Here is an 18,785-nt window from a genome sequence, read left to right on the forward strand (position 1 = left end):
GACTAAATTTTCTTGCTAATCACTTCATCCTCTCCTCAGACTAACCCTGAAGCGCTTGTATTCTGTATTCTCCGCGTTTTTCTTTTTTTTTGTCCTGCTATAGACTATAATTGACCCAATTAATAAGGGTGGGTGGGTGGCTGCGAGAGAAACCTGTGTGGTAAAAGGAAGCTGCGGCCCTTCTGATTCTCTGAGGTACTGTAACACAACAGGCTTATAAAGCTTCGTGTGCGCTGGCTGCCGTGGATCTGTGTTGGCCTGTCTCCAAGCTTTTTGATAAAGGCAGGCAAAACAAAGAGAAAGAAAGTGAGGCGACTCGCTTATTTCCCCCCTCTTTTTTTTCCTGTGCAGTCCAGCAACTCTGCGGGGGTTTTGGCAGCTGAAGACCTTCAAAAGCATACAGTGAAACTAATGGACTGGAGAGGCTGCTGCTCCATTTGAAATAATACTGTCTGCTAACAATTCAGAGATAATTAGGATTGGACGGATGTGTGAGGGCGGATTAAAAACCATACCCAACAAAAGGATGTTTGTGTGTGTTTGTGTGAAATGGTGACCGCTCCAGTGAGGGGAAAAAAATATAGCCCAAAACAAAACAAAAAAAGTTCCTCATTAATGAAACAACGGGAAGCGCAATTTGCTTTGAGGTTGCACGCTTGATCTCAGCGCAAAGGGGTTCTGCTCCGAGTGTCTGAGAGCGTAGAGGAGAGCGCCTGCCCCGTGGCTTAAATCATGATGAAGTCTTTACGAGGTTGTAAATCTGAGACCGATGTCTCAGCAGTCAGATGAACTTTAGGAGTAGAAACGCATGTGGGACACAGTGAGGAGATTAAATAAATCAACCACCCCCCCTGCAGCCAGCAAACATCCATTAATCGCCGTGTCCATCACGTATAGCTGATCGCATATGCCCCGGCAGCAGCAGCGGAGAGGGAGCGACAGGATACGGGGATTGCACCGGGGGGAAGGGGGGTATATAGATTGCATCTCATCTAACCGCCTGGGCTCCCAGAGACGACTCACTTAGCGGAGGATGACAAATCCTGCGCGGGGGAATATCTCGCACTGTGGGAAAACAATGCCTACACGATCTGTCATCAAACCTGTCAGATGATACAAAGGGGGCCGCCACAACAAACCGCATGTATGATAGAGGAGGTTGGTCTGTGGAAATCACCGCTGCCGCCTCGCTCTCCTGCGCTGCTGCTTTGCATTCTGACTGCAGGCTCCTTTTAATATTACACTGCAAACATGGGAACATAGTTTCATAAACCGCGAGAGAAGACTGTATGAGGTTTCTATTGAGTGTGAGCCAGCGCGCTCATACATAAAGAACGACAACAACAAAAATCTGTTCATGCTTGGTTGCTCTCTCAAGTGGCAGGAGGTGATAGAAGTGCTTCTACTGTCTTTTTCACATCATGACAAAAAAAATAAATACTGTACACTTTTATTTAGACAAGAGAAATGTAATGATTCAATCACAGGTCAGTGCTAAGAGATCACGGGGCCAATCCGTTTAATGATCGATGAAGGGTGCAGTGGCAGCCAGCACGTTTGGCCAAGCTGACATTTAGTTAAGTAGAGCAGGGAGGGAAGGGAGGAGGAGCAGTGCTCCGGTGTGCCTCGGAAGAGACTGATCGACTTTCTCTGTGAGTTGACAAGAGCTTCAGAAGCTCCGTGCGCTTACAGACTAAGATCGAGTGCGCGTCTTCTCTCTGCTCTGTGTCTCAAACAGCCCTGAACCCGACTCCTTATTCCTCCCACCCTTTACGAACGCAGCATCCGCTGCATTTTCTATTTCTTTAAAAGAGCAGCATTCAAGACTTGTGCTGGAAAAATGCAGAAATGAGAATGCGAGGAAGGGAGGTAGAGACCGCTAAATCCCTGCAGACCTTTTATCGTGTCTGCATCTGGGCACTGAGCCTACAACATCAGGCGTGCATTTTTCAACTGGGCTTTTTCCAGACGAGCACACCACTTTGCTGAACCTTGGCCAGGAGTAAAACTGAGCTCATTACTCTGTAATGTGCTCGCAGGCTCGCATTTAAAATGTGACTAATTGTTAAATATGAACTAGGCGGGGGGAGGGGAGGAGGAGGAGAGAGCCATCAGACCTGTGGCATTTGGGAAGAAAGTGCAGATCTGGCATCTTTGGGCTTGCAGTTCTAGGAAAAGGTCGCATCCGCCATAGATTGGAGAAGCCCACGCAGACGCGCATGAGCTCCTAAAGGTTTCGTACAGAGTGAATCCGCTGAGTGCAGCTGGCTCTTTTAACACCCACTGATGGTACTTTGACCACATAAACTGCATCTTTCGCAGGCTTGGTCGTGCAATTGGCCCTGCTGTGACAAAATGACACTGAAGCATCGCGGGAGGGGGCAGTCTGAATGGCACAGTGCATGGCTCTGAAGGCAATTCTATCTAGATTGAGGCCTCTGAGGTGTCTGCATGTGTGTGTGAATGGATTTGTGTGTGCTGGTGGACTTACTTGACTCTCTGGATCCAGATGCAGTAGTCTGTGATGTACAGATCGTTCAATATGTATGCCGGCTCGTTCTCTCTGAAGACTCTGTGAATATCCAGCAGGCATTTGAGGACGCAGGCTTTCCCTGGGCACGGCAACACAGCCGGGGTAGGCAAATGGAAAAACAGTGTTATTCGTGCTCACTATTAAGGATGACAATGCACTCCAGCTGCTGGCAGATGCAGCATGTGTCTTAAGGCTTGCAGTTATTGTTCCATACATAAAAGCCAAGATACAGGATCAGAGGGAAATCCCAGCGAGCAGCAGAGTAATTTCATCCATATGGGTTTTTTGTTTTTTAGGAAAAAGAAGTGGTTCATCTGAGACAAAGATGACAACTCTATTTCTGGAGTCTGTCAAATTAATAGTGTTTCTGCTCAAACTCTGTCAAACACTGCTTTGCCTTGATTTATCAAAAATAGCTCTGAATGTTTCTGATGATTTTCCACTTGACATAAATCTTAAGCCTGCCTGTTCTGCTACTGCGCTGCATCCTTATCTGTATCCATTTTGCTTCTGATTTGATGTTACATCAATTAATTAGACGTAGCATGTAAAAGCTGAATTTTTTAGAAATCTGCATCTTGTTGATTTTTCCCCCCTTTTTTCCTCCACAGCGCTCGAAAAACTATTTCTTTCCAAGAAATCCTGCCTGGTCCTAAAGGAGGAGGATCACTTTCTCAAAGTCTTTCTTTGGCAGTTGGCAGTACATTTGGTTTAATTTACATTTCTAACCTTAGAAATGCTATAACTTCCAAAACTGACATTTCTCATACTGAAAACTACAACAAGCCCGAGGGCCTGGGGGGAGGCGGGGTTGCAGGGGGAGACACTGGAGTCGCGTCTATGCAGCTCTTCATGCACACAGCAGATGTGGTCGTTCATTTCCTTCTAATCCTGTTTGTTTCTTATTTTTCTCTCCTAATTTCTTTCATAAAAATCTGTCTTTGCAAAACTTTAGAAATGTCACTGAAAAACAGATATGACACTAAAGCTTATGCTTAATTAGATTTTAAAATTAGGCACAAAAATAATTTATTTGCACTAATGACTTGTGGTGCTTTCATTAACACTGAGCGGCAACAACATTAAAGTTGCAGTGATGCCAGTAGATTCCAGATGCAAGTCCGTAATCCCAGCTATGGTGGTCGTTATTGCACAAACAACTCTAAACGCCGTTCATCTGTAATGAGTGTAGGCTGCCAGTGCGCTGTTTATCTCAGCTGGTGTCCACGTCTACTCTACGTTTACTCTGTAAAAGGAGTCCAATATGCATCGATAAATCAGTGAAGCTCGCTCCTGTCTGATGAAAGGTGAGTTGGTGAGAATGAATGAACTGTTGTTTTTGCCCGTGTTAGCCGCTGTAAGCAGAACTGTCTTAAAAGTGGACCTAATATTGTTGGACTCTGATGCTTAGTGCTAATAAGCTCTCATATGTTCTCGTTATTTGAGGGGGGGGGGGAAATCTCATCAGCTGGCATAATGTTAGCTTATAACCAGCTGTTATTGTTATTTGGCCACTGTCAACTGTCCGGAGATGGAGGGTCGCACGTCCAGTCTGCTGACAATAACTGTCACAATACTGTTAATAAACAACAATGTTTATGTATGTTTTTGTACAGTTAGAGCTCTGACTTCAGTTTAGGAGATGAAGCTCGATGTGAGGAAGAGCATGATGTTTTATCCAGATGCCGGTCGTGTTGGCCCTTTTGCCTTTGTGAAGGGGAGCCCTAATCAGATGATATAACAAAAGGCATGTTTTCAGTCTAAAGGTGAAGAGACAAATTAAAACACGTCTCCACAGCATGTGAATGGCTCCTAACTTTCTTCTTTTCCACCTTTGATGTATTACGGATGTGACCGGTCTCTAGCCACATATATAAAAGTCCATCTTGGTCACTGTTCATGAATCCAGGGCAACATGCCGGCTTCACAAACTCTGCATTTTTAATGGTTTAATGTGGTCAGACACCGCAACACACAGTAAAAAAGTTTAATATTGTGGCTGTTCTCTGTGCGTAAATATACTGATTTTTATATTCTTGGTTTATTTTGAGAGGAGACAGAAGAGGAGGTGACTGGATTGAGGTACCCACAAACAATAAGCCAATCAGCAACAAGGAGAGAGATTTAAGTGATTGATTTAATGTTGGAGAGAAGGACTGTGTGTCATTATGACTGCAGAGTTCATCCCAAGAGGCTGCTTTGGAAAAATGTTTGCTCTCATCTATCAAAGCAAGAGCACAGAAGATGTATGTTTACAGCCACCAGAAATATCCACCAGGAAGCCACCAGAGCTGTGTAAGCTGCAAAGTCCCAATATGCAGTTGATGTCTAAGAATAGCAGCACCTCATAGCTCTTTATTTGCCTTCATACACTTAACTGTATAACTATTGCCACAACACATTAAACGTGTTATTTAAATTTAATATAAACTTTTTAAGTGTTCATTTGTTAATGTTAAGCCAATAGGATACCATGTGCTTTATTTAATGCAAATGATAAAACATACAGATGGTGACAGAAAATCTACTGTCAAACTATCTACTAAAGAATCTGTACGTTCAGTCCTTATTGACATTTTTGACAGTGTGTTTTGAAATTGTTTTAGAAAAACCGTTTCCTCTTTCAACACCCCAACTGCATCACACACAGAACCACAGTGGTTCATCTGGACGTAGAGTTTTCAGTGGGAGAAACGTTTCGTCACTCTAACAAGTGACTTCTTCAGTCTCAGCTGACTGCAGGTTTCCCCAACCTTACAAACAGTCCATTGCATAATGACTGAAACTAGCACCACTGAAGGAACAATGGGATGTGAGGTCAGTTCCTTGATTCCTTCCTTATTTTGCAAACTGCCATGGCCGTTGATTAACAACCACTGATCAAAGACCATGAGTACCATCCACAGTGAGCTGATAGAAAAAGACGTACCTTTAGGCCCCCTCCTCGATTCAGAGACGGTCTTTCCCTTTTCACGTAAATGGCCTCCTTGACTCCCCGCTCAAACCAGCGTTCCTCCCTGTCCAGGATGTGTCCAGACGTTGTTTGGTTTCCCCAATGTATAAGTCATGGCAATCCTCCTGGCACTTAACAGTACCTACATTGCTCTGTTTGTGTCAAGGGATCATTGGCATGGACCATTTTTGGCAGAGTGTGTTTTGGCGTTTGAAAGCCACGCAGTCTTTGGAGAAAATGCGTCTCAACTGTTCCGATACTCCTGACACATAGGGAATCACTAAGGGTTTTCGCTTAGGCAGCAGTTGTCCTTCTCTCCTGGATCCTGACCTCACAGCCCATTGTTTATTCAGTGGACTGGTTTCAGTCATTGTGCAAAGATACTGTTTATAAGGTTGGGGAAACCTGCAGTCAGCTGAGACTGAAGAAGTTGCACGGACGAGTGACGAAATGTTTCTCCCACTGAAAACGTCCAGATGAACAGAACCAAATTTTTGGATTTAATTACCTGCATGATTGAGCATGCATCAAGACGATACACTGAATACGTGTGTTATTCTGAAAGGAATTTTCTCCTGAAGCACATAGCTAGTGCTGCAGCACTTATCCTTCAATCAGGCATATAAATAGCCATATGATGTGGCCAACAATCCGCTGAGGGCAAGAGAAAATGCTCCTCTCCACCTCCAGAGAGCTTGTTGGCGTTGTCCAGAGACATTCCAGACCAATCAAAATAAACAGCGTACTCACAGCGAGGAAAACCTTGAGCAAACATTTGGTCCTCATTTAAAGCATGGCATTGTATACAGGGAACTGTGGCCTAAGGAAAAAACATAAAATAAATTTTTTTTTTCTTTGCTCCAATCAAGGCTTGGATTGTGTGAAGCAAAAAAAAAAAAAAAAGGTCTTGCTTCCAAGATTTGATTTTTTTTTTTCCAGAGAGAAGCTTTCTAAGTTGTTTGGAGAAAACTGGAGCAAAGGTTGAGTTTAACATACTGATTGTTGGTGAAGGGTTTAGCACAAGTGAGCGAGGCATTTCAATTAGGTATCATTGGGTTATCCAATGAGTGGGGAGGGGGACGCATTCAAAACGTAGAGCAGTAATTCCTTCATGGCTGCAGACTGGGCAGGCATGCAGTGTGGTGGTGGGTGTGAAGTGGACCAAAAACAAAAGCCTGCTGTGTTTTCTAGACACTGCAGCAGCAAAGTAATCTTTTTTTTTTTTTAAACAGTTTTTATGTTTTTTACATAAACACTTAATGATGTATGTGAGAAACACAACCTCAGCCATCTTTGTCACAGCCTTTTCTGATGAGGAATTTAAAGTATTCTTATTTTCAAATATCTTGAAGGACACTGACAGCCCACAGCATTTTTTTTTAATTTATTGCTTAAAACATGTTGAGTAAAACTTCACAAAGACCAGTAAAACCACTGCATGATAACCTAAAAATGGTCCTCGCCACCTTGTCTTCAACTAAAAACAAAGCAGCTTCATATCTAAAGGAAAATGAGTGCAATTTCAGCACCATGTCTCAGTTTTGTTTTGTTTTTTTGCATTATAAAGAAGCACTAATGTCAAAAGTCAGTGGCAAATTGGTGCAGCACCTTAGCTTAACCACCTTACTCTGGTGTCGTATGGCAGCTACAGAGGATGTCATAGCCAGTACGAAAGTTGAAAAACTAGACTGTGTCGAAAGACTCAGACCTGTGGCTTGGAACAAACACTCATTACATTAAACATTTTAACTTTGCAACACAATGGTTCCCAGTGTATTTTCCGCTGGGAAAGTCCAACAAGTATTCCCTCCTTCTCAGCAATTTTCACACTAAAAAGCCATCCAGTGGTCCCTTATGCAGGTGGATATTTTACTGTGCTGTGAAAAAGTAAAATGACTTAACAAGGGAGGTAATTACTTGCTCCCTAAATAGAGCCAGGTAGATTTGGACATAGGTTTCCCTTTATACAGTCAGAGGAAAAAAATCATTTTAACACTTGCTTAAGTTTTTTGGGTTTGAACAGTGAGAGACAGAACAATAACAAAAAAATCCTGAAAAACGCATTTCAGAAAGTTATAAATTAAGTCACATTTTCATGAAAGAAATTGCACCAACTGTTGTCACCTTCTCACCCAGCTGCTTGGTGATGGTCTTGTAGCCCATTCCAGCCTTGTGTAGGTCCACAATCTTGTCCCTCATATCCTTGGAAAACTCTTTGGTCTTGGCCATGGTGGAGAAATTAATTGCTCCAATGGGCAGCATTCTTTTATACGCATAACAAGTTGTGAAGGCTCCCAATCGCAGCTCGTTGCCTGTATAAGATAGACCTGGGGGCTAGAAGTCCTACTGATTGATGAAAATGCGAATTCATTTATAACTTTCTGAAATGCATTTTTCTGGATTTTTTTGTTATTGTTCTGTCTCTCAATGTTCAAATAAACCAACCATTAAAATGATAGAATGACCATTTCTTTGTCAGTGGGCAAACTTACAGAATCAGCAGGGGTTCAAATAATTTTTCCCTGAATCAAGTCAACATTTAAACACTGCATTTGTAATTACTCAGGGAATCTTTGTCAAATATGAAAATTTGTTTAATTATATGAAAAATGCAAGTGTGACAAGATAAATAAATAAATAATAATAATAATGATGAGGAAGGGGGTAAATACTTTCTCTGTTTGACAGACCTGCCATCATGAATAACTTGGGGAAAAGGAAATCTACTAAAGGTTCTTTAGCTCATATCAATAACATTTAAATTATATCTTTTTTGCTTTTAACTTTTCAGAGTAAGAGCAGAGGCAACAGGAAAAGCAGCAAAAGCAGCCGGAAGCATTCTGCCTTTGTCAGATTTACCACTAATGATGATATGCTTGAAAGGCTTCATCCTGTGGCAGGTCTAATGTGCTGGGACAATTCATCCCTGATGGCACTTTTCCTCCCACCCCCACAGACACATGTGGATATCCACTTCTTGTGGCTACGTCCACACTACGCTCCGTGTCCACACTGGCGTTTTCAGTCGGTTTTACAGAGTTGTGCGTCCACATTGAAACATCCGTGCGCAAAAGCGAGTGAGAATTAAAGAATTTGAAGAAAAGCTATCTGGAGCATGTACAAACGGATATTCATCAAAATTGAGAGCAATCAAAACAACTGCTGTATAATGCACTCCGCTATCTTTGTTTATTTGGTCACATGACTGCATCACATGACTAAAATGCGTCATCGTTTTAGCAAGTCTGCGTTTTCGAGTGTCCGCACTGCAATGGAACAGCTCCGTTTTGAAATGTATTCGTTTTTGAGAGCGTTTTCAAAACGCTGCGTGTTTCCTTGGGGAAAACGCCGTCTCAGTGTGGACGGGAGGCCAAAACGGAGAGAAAACAATGCGTTGGTGTGGACATAGCCTGAATCTCATCCAATAAAATATCACCCTGGCCTGAATGTAAAATTTCATTACTCAGACCAGAGCGCCTTACTCGACCTAAAACTTGACTTCCACAAATGTAAAACTTTCCCAAGAAATTCCAAAGAAACGTTGGCTGTAAAGGTGCTGTTGTGAATGAACAACACAGGAACATGGCGGACCTTTATCGAAGGACACATCTGACATTTCCTGTACCGCCCTTTCTGTTTGATCACGACAGCAGCACGACAGTGGTGCCCACCTCGACACTTCCTAACTCCGACTGGCTTTCTGCTCTTCTATACCTGCCCGGTGGCTCTTTAGCTACAGCCTCTTAGGAAGCAGGTGGAGGAGCTCCTTGAGAATGCTCACCAAACTGCCAGAAGGTTGTTTAAATATTTACCCCTGGATAACACTTCCTCTGAGGCCTTAATCTGCTCGCTGCCATTAATGGGTTTGTTTTGCTAATATGAATGTTTGCTTGTACAGACAGTTAAATGAAGTACCTCGAAAATGGAACGTGCATTTCCATTCGCCTTATCCTGACAAATTAATTAGTGTCTAAAGTAATGCTGGGAGGAAAGGCAGCCTCACACATGCAACAGAACGAATTACTGTAGTGTTACAGTTGATTAAGGAGAAGCCCTTTTACTTATTCTTCATAATTCTTGTAAATAATGAAGGTTATGAGCCGGGAGGGAACATTATTGCATATTAAAAAATTAAGTCCCATCCCTCCCCCCTCTAAATTTAAACAAATAAACAGACGCTTTGGCTTCTTATTATGCACAGAGTGGAGTTGGAATAAGATGTTCTTTGAGGTGTAAGGAGATGGAACAATTTCCAGGTTTGGGCTCAACAAGAGAAATCTCTGCCCTGAGGTAAAAGACAGAAAGGAAAGAGCGAGTCTAACTGCTGTTTCCCTGGCTCTCCTGATCAACTCATCTTCCTACTTAATGAGGCGAGGAAATGCTAATCTGGGGCTTAAAAGGCCTTTAATTTTCTGTCGTTTGCTAGTGTTAAAATCATCACAAGCTGGATAATCTTAGCCCTCACACATCCTGAGTATGTTTACACTGCTGACTCTCAGCTGTCTGCGGGGGCTTTTGATTTAAAGATTACGTGCAGCTTTGAGATATCAAAGTCAACAGTCCGTTTTCCTCTAATCCACATTTCGCTCCCTGAGGGGGTGGGAGCCCGGCCACTCTCGCTCTCTCGCGTAGCTGGAGGAATATCATTTTCAAACACTCGCTGCTGTCTTCTCATGGGCTACTTTCCATCAGTGGCAGGCTGCTTCTGCTAAACAATACTCCATGCAAAGCACGCTGGCTATCAGGCTGCCTTTTCAGCAGCACGCACTCTCGATCGAGCAGCATCCTACAGGCTACGGACGCGCAGCAGACTCTGACTGCACACGCCAAAACTCATTTACATATGAAAGCGCTGCTCTGCAGAAACCACGGGGTGGGCAGAATCAATTAACACTAATTAGCCAAGATCCCGTGTTCACAGTGGAAAGAAATTAGAGTTGATTTAGCTTCTAGTTTTAACTCAAAACCACAAAACCCACAAAGAACACTGCAGATCATGTGGCAGATGTCAAAGGGTCACTACCAGTCTGCAGAGGTAATAATGGTCTTTATGAGCTTTTGTGCATATGTGTGCGTGTTGCCGGTGTAGGTCTGGTAAGCGTGTCTCACCTGAATGCAGAATTTTAGCCGTGTCATGAATCGCAAGAGAGACCAACGAAAAGTGTCTGTAGAGCGGGTAGCACAAAACCCTCCGTCCAAATGACACCAGGACCTCTTGCAGGGAGCTGTATGTCTGCAGGAAAGAGAACAAGACATTTGTAAGAGTATCCTGCACAGAGCCAGAGCACAGAAAGGGAAACAAAGATGCAATTGGCTGAAAGGGCTTGAGGTTTTTCCATCCCCTCTTATTCTTAGACTGAACACTGGCCCTTGTTGGTGAGAACTGCAGTTGATGGTTCTGTAATTACTCCTAACAACTACTCATTTATAGAGCTGGCAAAATAGAGGCTTGCAACTCTTAAACACCTCCACAGCCCTGGACTGTTAATTGCTGCCTCTCTTTAATCACTGCTATCACTCTCTGATGTTCTCTGCACTAATGGACATGGCCTGGAGACAGAACGAGAGATTTTTTATCACCCCCCCCCCCCCCCCACCCTCAAATTCCCTCGTTTTTTTCTTTGTGGCTTGTTAAGGATGTATTGCAAGCTTGCAAGTGCATGTCATTGGGGATCATGCTTTCCCTTGGGCTTGTTTAGCAATAGTGTAAATAAGGTCTGCTGCAGCCGCGGGGGGGGGGGGGACTCACAGTCACACCAGCACAGTCGACTGAGGACAAATAAACAGGCAGCAGATGGGGGGTGGGGAGGTGGGATAAGGTGGCAGGGAAAGAGGAATGTTTGGCATAAGCGAGGAAAGAGAGAGCGAGTCAAGTCAGAGCATTAAAAAAAGATAGCAGACAGCAGAATGGAGTGAGGCAGCAGAGCTGTATCAGCAGTGACACACAGATAGACAGGCAGTCAGAGACGGAGAGGAATCCATTGTAGAGCAGAACAGAGCGAGGAAGTGGTGGAGGAGGGGGAGACTGAGTGAGGTGGCCCCTCAATGGGAGCTGACAGCTCTACTGACTGACTGACGAGCAGCAAAGGGCTATCGTGCAGGTGAAGACTGTTCTGTGCTTCCCTGTCAGCACAACAGGGAAACTACTTCCTCTCAAACCATGGTCTAGGTCTAGGCTCCCAAACGCCTCCAAGAACCCCCACAAGACTTGTTTAGAACTGCATTTTGATCACAAGTGGTAATCATGTGTGCGTGCCTGAAGCCTAATGAGGACGCTCTGGGATCCCGTCACTCACTAAACAGTCAAATGCCCTCTGGGACCCTTTAACCACATGTGCAGTGTCGTGTGTCCCTAGCGCTAATGAAGGATCGTATATTCAAGTGCATCATCTGTTTTGGCAGATGTAGGATAGAAGCATGTTGCCCTAAGTGCGAGACAACTGGCAAGAACAACCCACAGGCCCTATGCGCAATAACAATGACTGAGCAGCTCTCGGGGTGTGTAGCAGCAACTGTCAGTCGAGGTTTAAGCTTGATTTATAGCTGTGTGTGAAGGGATAACAGTGGAGCAGATGTGCACCTCCTCAAAAATGTGACTTTATCTCTGTAGTGTTGGACAACTGAGATAACATCCTTCCACTCTGTAACTTTAAAATAAAGTTGCATTTTTCTTCCCTCCATTGGCAATGTAAGTGACAATTTAGGAGTTCTGATTGTTGATTAGTGGTGGAAAAATTTTAAGAGCTCAAAAGAAAATAATCCAAAGAGCAGCTGGACGATATGAGGAAAATCTAATATGATGATATTTTTTTGGCTATATCGCGATACACGAAATATATCACAATATGTTTAAATAACCTCCCAATCTGGTCGTGTGTGTATTTTTTTTATTTATTTTTATATATATATATATATATATATATATATATATATATATATATATATATATATATATATATATATATATATATATATATATATATACATATACATATACATATACATATACACATATATATACACATATATATATATATATATATATATATACATATATATATATACATACATACATACATACATACATACATACATACATACATACATATATATATATATATATATATATATATAAAATACACACACACACACAGATGCTCAGCGCAGTGTGCCAGGTAGAAATTTTCCAGTTGGGAGGGGGTGATTAATGATGCATTAATGTGGGAGAAAATAAAACCTCACAGTGAATTACATGGAGACAGCTTAATACTAGAGATGGCACGATACCACTTTTTTATGTCCGATACCGATATCATAAATTTGGATATCTGCTGATACCGATATGAATCCGATATAGTGTTTTTTATTCAACAAAACTGGGTTTTTTTTTTTTTTTTAAATATCTTGCTGCATTTTGTAAAAAAAAAAAAATTTCATAGTTCAGCAATACTGATCAATCTAATAAACTTAAACCTACACCATCCTCCCTATTCTGGTATTTTAAAGAGTACTTAGCGTAAATATTAAGCAACCTAACTAATAGGGTTCCAACTCCCAGCAACAACAAAAATAAATAAATAAAAAATAGGGAACCACCCCTCACGCTCCACCTCATGATGCTTAATCGACGTAATCAACCTTAATTTGATGCATTGTGAAAAAAAAATGCACAGAAATCAATTCTTTTTCAAGAAATATTAAATAGATTCAACATCTTTCTTCAACAAAATTGCAGACTGCACAGATGGTACCTTCCCAAAGGAAAAAGTACTATAGCTTACTAGGGTATATTAGACTTAATAGTTACTATATATAATTATTTATTAAAAGCTAGACATTTTAAATGAGAATAAGAAAGAAAAGTATGTCTTTGTGCCCCCTTTTCCCTGTTCATGCCCTATCGGCCCCCCTGGCTAAACTTTGCTAGATCCGCCCCTGCACAGTTACCAGCCGTCAGCTACGTAGAAAAAGATCCTCGAGTAGAAAGTAATATTAAATAAATTCTAACAACAGCTTATCAAGCTTAAACGTGCTGCTGTTGTTCAGCCGCTGGTTTCCTCTTTCTGGTGCAAAGTGGGCCAAAAACAAACTAGAGAGACGGACTCGCGACAGAAAAGCCGATCAGCTGATCATTAAGCAGTTTCATGATTGAAGTAGCAGCCAGAAGAGGCAGTCGCTCCATATATCGTTTGGTAAGCTTAACGCAGGAATGCTTTACAAACATTCAGAGATGGACTTACACACTGGCTTTACTTCTCTCGGGATAACTTTGTCGGAGATGAAATGCCGGGTTGCTAGCGAAGCTATCCAGACCACCGACAGGTCCTGCATGCCACAGCCGCTCTATCACGTGATGCATACTGCTCCGACGTGCTAACGTTCTGAGGCGAGTTACGGCGTGTTGCAAGTTTTGTGAGGTGCTTTCGTGATATTTAATGGATCGGATTACATTTTTTATTTTTCTCCGATATCCGATCCAGTAATTTAGGTCAGTATCGGACCGATACCGATACGTAATATCGGATCGGTCCATCTCTACTTAATACTGCCATGGCAATTTATACTCGATGGTTACGGTAAAGCCATTTTGACCATCATATGTGGAAAAACCTGTGATACATCGAGTATTTTTGATATATCGCCCACCTCTAATCCAAAGTACAAACCAACTACAATTTAGTGTGGACTTCAACAACGTTTCAGCAAGAAACAGAGTCCCGTCTTTAAATCTAGTCATGTGTCCTGTTAATGGTGGACAGAAACTAAAATATGCTATTCACTTTGCCCTGAGGGGTGTACTGTGAGGTCAGATTAAGTTTTTTGTGAGCTACGCTGAGTCTTTTAATAGAATGGCTCTCTATTCATCTGGTTAAATCACCACGGTGAGGATATAACCAGGTCGGGACCAGGTTATGTTCTGAGTTTTAGTTAAAACCGTCTTAAAAGTATCCCGTTGTCACTGATTCTTTTATTTACAGCAGGTTTTAAGTGTGTTACAGATTATCTGCAGGGGGAATGTGTTTTATATGTGCAAGCTGTTAAGCCATATCTTACTAAAAAATACTGAGTGAAGTGTCACATTGTTGTGGGACAGCATAAACGTACTCTAATCTGCTGGAACTGCAGTGTATTTTTCCATTATACTTTTTACATTCTTTAGAGATTTTCAATCACCATTTTCTTATCATTGTCATATGATCATACATCATCATAACTTGTCTGAGTGGGCTGCAATTATAGGGACCATTTTTATATAGAGGAAGAGTTATTTTTTTATGTGAGTGCACACAGAGCCAGAACCAAGGAGCCAGACTTAACATTGATAGCCACTGTTGTGGTACCATTTATCTCCACCTGGGGTTTTAGGATTTGTCAAACCAGCTAATGCAAAGAAAACCTGGCTGTGTAGAACTTATATTATATACCTCTTTGGTGTTGTTGTTTTGTTCTCAAATGTAATGACAAACTTTTAAATTTACTCTCTGTGGCAACAATAAGAAGTGGCTTGTGGGTATTTAGTAAGGCTGGATATTACCACCGATTTCTAAAACTCAATTCTGATTCACAAGGTCCCGATTTGATTCGTTTCAGTTTTGACTCAGACAGTCAGAAATATAATAATTCTGATCATTTCTCACTACATATCCATATTTTTATATCTATGTATAAAAACAAAGCTGACACTGTGAGACTTCATCAGAGGTGTGAGCATCACAGCAGATGTCTTTGTGTCAAAGTAACTGAGGATAAAACATGAAGGAGATTTTCCTGGCCTGGCTTTTTATAGCAGATAACCACCTTAAAAATATTCTGCAGTAGATCAAAAACCATGAATCAACATTACCTGATGCTGCTGAAATGGAGCAGAGCAAAGTTACAAAGGTTTATTAGAGACACAGCCAAGTGTTTTGTAATTTGGCAGAATTTTAAAAAGTTTCAATTTCTTCAGTATTGAACAGCAGAAATTGTTCTCTTTTAAGGAGTAATTTTGTAAAAAAACAAAATGGTGCGGCCAACACAGCTGCACACAACGGTAGACTGGTGCGTAATAAGCAAATAATGCAGAAAACAGATTTTTGATTAGAAACTGCTCTTGACGTACAGAGAGAGCGAGAGAGCTGTGCAGGAAGTGTGATTTTATCATGGTGGAAACAAAACAGCAAAAGTAAGAGGGAACTAATGAAGATGTTTCTCGAATGTGAAGCACAGTTTTGATTTTCTTTTGCTGCTGGTTCAGTCAATTTTGGTTGGAGAGAGACAACCTTTCAGCCCTGACGGCATGTCCATGTACATGCCGTGGGGCTTTTTGTGTCCATTTTTATGTCTTTTTGTGAGTTTAACCTGAGATTCTGGTGTTTCTGGCAAAATACATTTGTAAAAAAAAAATCGATTCAGGATTTACTGAATCGATATCACTTTACGGGGGATAGGTTAATTGAAAAATCTAAATTGCCCATAGGTGTGAATGTGGGTGTACCCCGCCTCTCGCCCTATGACAGCTGGGATAGGCTCCAGCACCCCCCCGCGACCCTGAAAAGGACAAACGGAAGTGAATGGATGGATGGATGGATATCGCTTTATTCAAACCAAAATGCCAAACAAAGCTAACACAATAACAACTGTTGGTAATCTAACTAATAATTTACCAGTCTCGACAAACATTTATTCAATCTACTTCAAACTTGGCTCATGTGTTGCTGAGTGAGAGTGGGCATTTCCCCTAGAGTGTCTTTCTGAGGGCACTGACTGATGAAGCTCTCGCCCCCATATAACAACGTTTAAACCCAACCCTACTTTGAGCCATACAAAGTTTGAAACAACACACCTAAACGGATGCAAAAAAAAAAAAAAAAAATTCCAACTTTTTCCAAAAACTTGATCGCTGTGATGATCTAAAAATTCAAACTGGTTCTTGTAAAGTCAACGGAACAGGTTTCCATTTTACTTTTTTTTTTGTCTCTAGTTTCCTGTGGCGAGTGACTTCAGTCACTGTTATTTGGAAGAACTGTTGCAAGAAAGCTGCAACCCGCAATCTTCTCGTTATGCACAACAGCCATGTTTTAAACAGGAACAGTCTCAGAAACAGCAGTGCATCCTTCTAGACGTCCCCTTTGGAACACAGTAATGTTATGAGTATCTGCATTTAAAGCATATCTGCAGCTGCAAAGACACTGGTTAGTGTCTCCTTGAACGGGCTCTACTAGTAAAATAGTTGCTGGTTGTTAATAAGAAGCCAGTTCAAGGTTTGTGTTAGCGATGTTGTAATAATGTTGTAATAAACAAATGAACTTCAGCACGGCCCACATCTAAGCCAAACAACCACGATTTGCCGCCTGTTTGCAGTCACACTAATGTTAAGTGCGCTGAAAAAAAGAGTAAGTAGACTTCCCTTTTCCGTGGAATGATCTCTGCCATCTCAGCACAATGGTTTCTTTGCATTTCAGTGAATGAATAAACCTATCACTGAAACTGCAAAGGAATAGTCTCACGTTGAGTAATGAGATGAGGTGAAACAAGGTAGCTGCATGCAGCAATATAAGTATGTCCACAGTCTCTCTGTGTCATTGTTAAGCGCCTTCCTTCACGTGGCACTGGTGTCTAATCTAAAGCTAGTTCAACACACAGACAAGAAACTGGTCCTATAATCATGGGAGGCGTATGTACTAGCAGTTTATTAATATGACCTGAAATGCTTTTTGACTTTCATTTCTTAAAATTTCGAAAAAGCGGGTCACTTATGAAAAGGTGTCAAAGCCAAACTAGCTGTGCCTTCCCCATTTCCTCTTGGCTGCCTTCAGCCACATCCAGTAGCACAGTTTCCAGCAGCACCTACCAAGCCTCAACCAATCCGGTATTGAAATCTCGTTTCAGATGATCCACATGCTTGATTCAGCAAAGATCTCACACCAAATGCCGTTCCTGAAACAACCTCCCCTATTTATCCAGGCACTAGGAGTACACTAACTTGTGTGCACCCATAACTATACCTTCAAAATGACTCCTCACAGAAGAGGCTTTTTGGTCACTTCCACCTCTTCCCATTTGACAATATATTGCACAACAAAATACTTGATCTTGTTCCAAGAAGCGGCGTTAATCTGTAATCTGGATAACAGTGCTGAGTAAAATGTGAAAGCTCTGAAGCAAGCATATCTGTTTCAGGTCAGGATTTACTCAGCAAATCTATGCACACTTCTCAGTGAACCGGTTCCTTTAAACAAGCCAAATGAGTCAAAACCATTTTGCATTTCTCTAATGACTTTATCAGTCTGATCAAGAATCAGTGGTTAACAGAGTATTGTACTATATCATACTTGTGAAGTCTAAACTGCACACAGACAAAGACATCTAGAATTTGCACAATTTCACAGAAATACTTTATATGATAATGTAGCCCAGAAAGCAACATAACTAACTGTGGTGTAACTGCATGACGCAAAATACAGCAAATGGAATTTCTGCCCAAACATGGCCGAGCTGGGTTGTCAGGGACCATGCACCAAGGTTATTATCGTTAACGAAAACTAACGAAATACTGAAAACTAGAAGTGAAAAAACATTTTCGTTAACGGAAATAAAAATAAAATAAAAAAAAGCAAAACTAACTAAAACTGTAATGAGTGTTCACAAAACTAACTAAAATTAACTGAATTTATAGCAAAAATGTGTTTAGTTTTCATTGATGTGTGCGTGTCATACAATAGAGTGAAAATGAAGTTTAGTTTCCAGATTTTTTTTCTTGCCGTGTCTCATTATGCCAGCAGGTGGCAGCACGTTAGTCGAGTCGTCTGTGTCGCTGCTCCGACCACGCGCAGAATCATGTCAGGAAAAGTCGGGAGAAAGCGCCAGAGTCCAATTTGGGATTACTTTGAATATGACTGTGTTTTGGATAAAGCAAGTGTCTTGTAGTGGAAAGAGACAAATTATGAGGGACATTTCTAAAGGGAAAAAAATCCCACAAACCTTAAAGTGCACTTGAAAAGCTCACACAAGAAGGCTAACCTAGCTTACCTTGAGAAGGTAAGGGAGCACACTCAACCCTCATCCCCAGAAACAGACGCTAACAAGGCAGCGTGATGCATCCCGAGACAACAGGATGGGGATATCTACATAACTGTGTGAGTCAATTGCCTTCAAAAAGTTTATCAATTCACTTGAACCAAAATTACAAACACCTGGTGCTGCAAGAGTTAATAGTCTCATTGGGGCCAAGATATACATTTTATAGTTGCCTGGTATCAATGGTTGTTCATCTGCCTTTATTTATTTATTTGTTTAAAGAACCCATAGGTGGGAATG

General features: G+C 41.6%; 1 protein-coding gene across 6 annotated transcripts in view; it reads right to left on the minus strand.

Annotated features, from left to right (window-relative positions):
- The window catches only part of shq1 (SHQ1, H/ACA ribonucleoprotein assembly factor), a 48,414-nt gene that overhangs the window by 8,160 nt on the left and 21,469 nt on the right, over window positions 1-18,785 (minus strand). For all 6 annotated transcript variants that reach the window (XM_082532766.1, XM_082532764.1, XM_082532765.1 and 3 more), the window contains 2 exons: window positions 10,596-10,719; window positions 2,492-2,612 (listed from right to left, as the gene is read on the minus strand). In XM_082532766.1, the coding sequence (XP_082388892.1) occupies window positions 2,492-2,612; window positions 10,596-10,719 (245 nt within the window). The remainder of the gene's footprint in view (window positions 1-2,491; window positions 2,613-10,595; window positions 10,720-18,785) is intronic.

This window comes from Aulonocara stuartgranti, assembly GCF_965226115.1.
Source record: "Aulonocara stuartgranti genome assembly, chromosome: 5".
In the NCBI taxonomy this organism is placed as follows: domain Eukaryota; kingdom Metazoa; phylum Chordata; class Actinopteri; order Cichliformes; family Cichlidae; genus Aulonocara; species Aulonocara stuartgranti.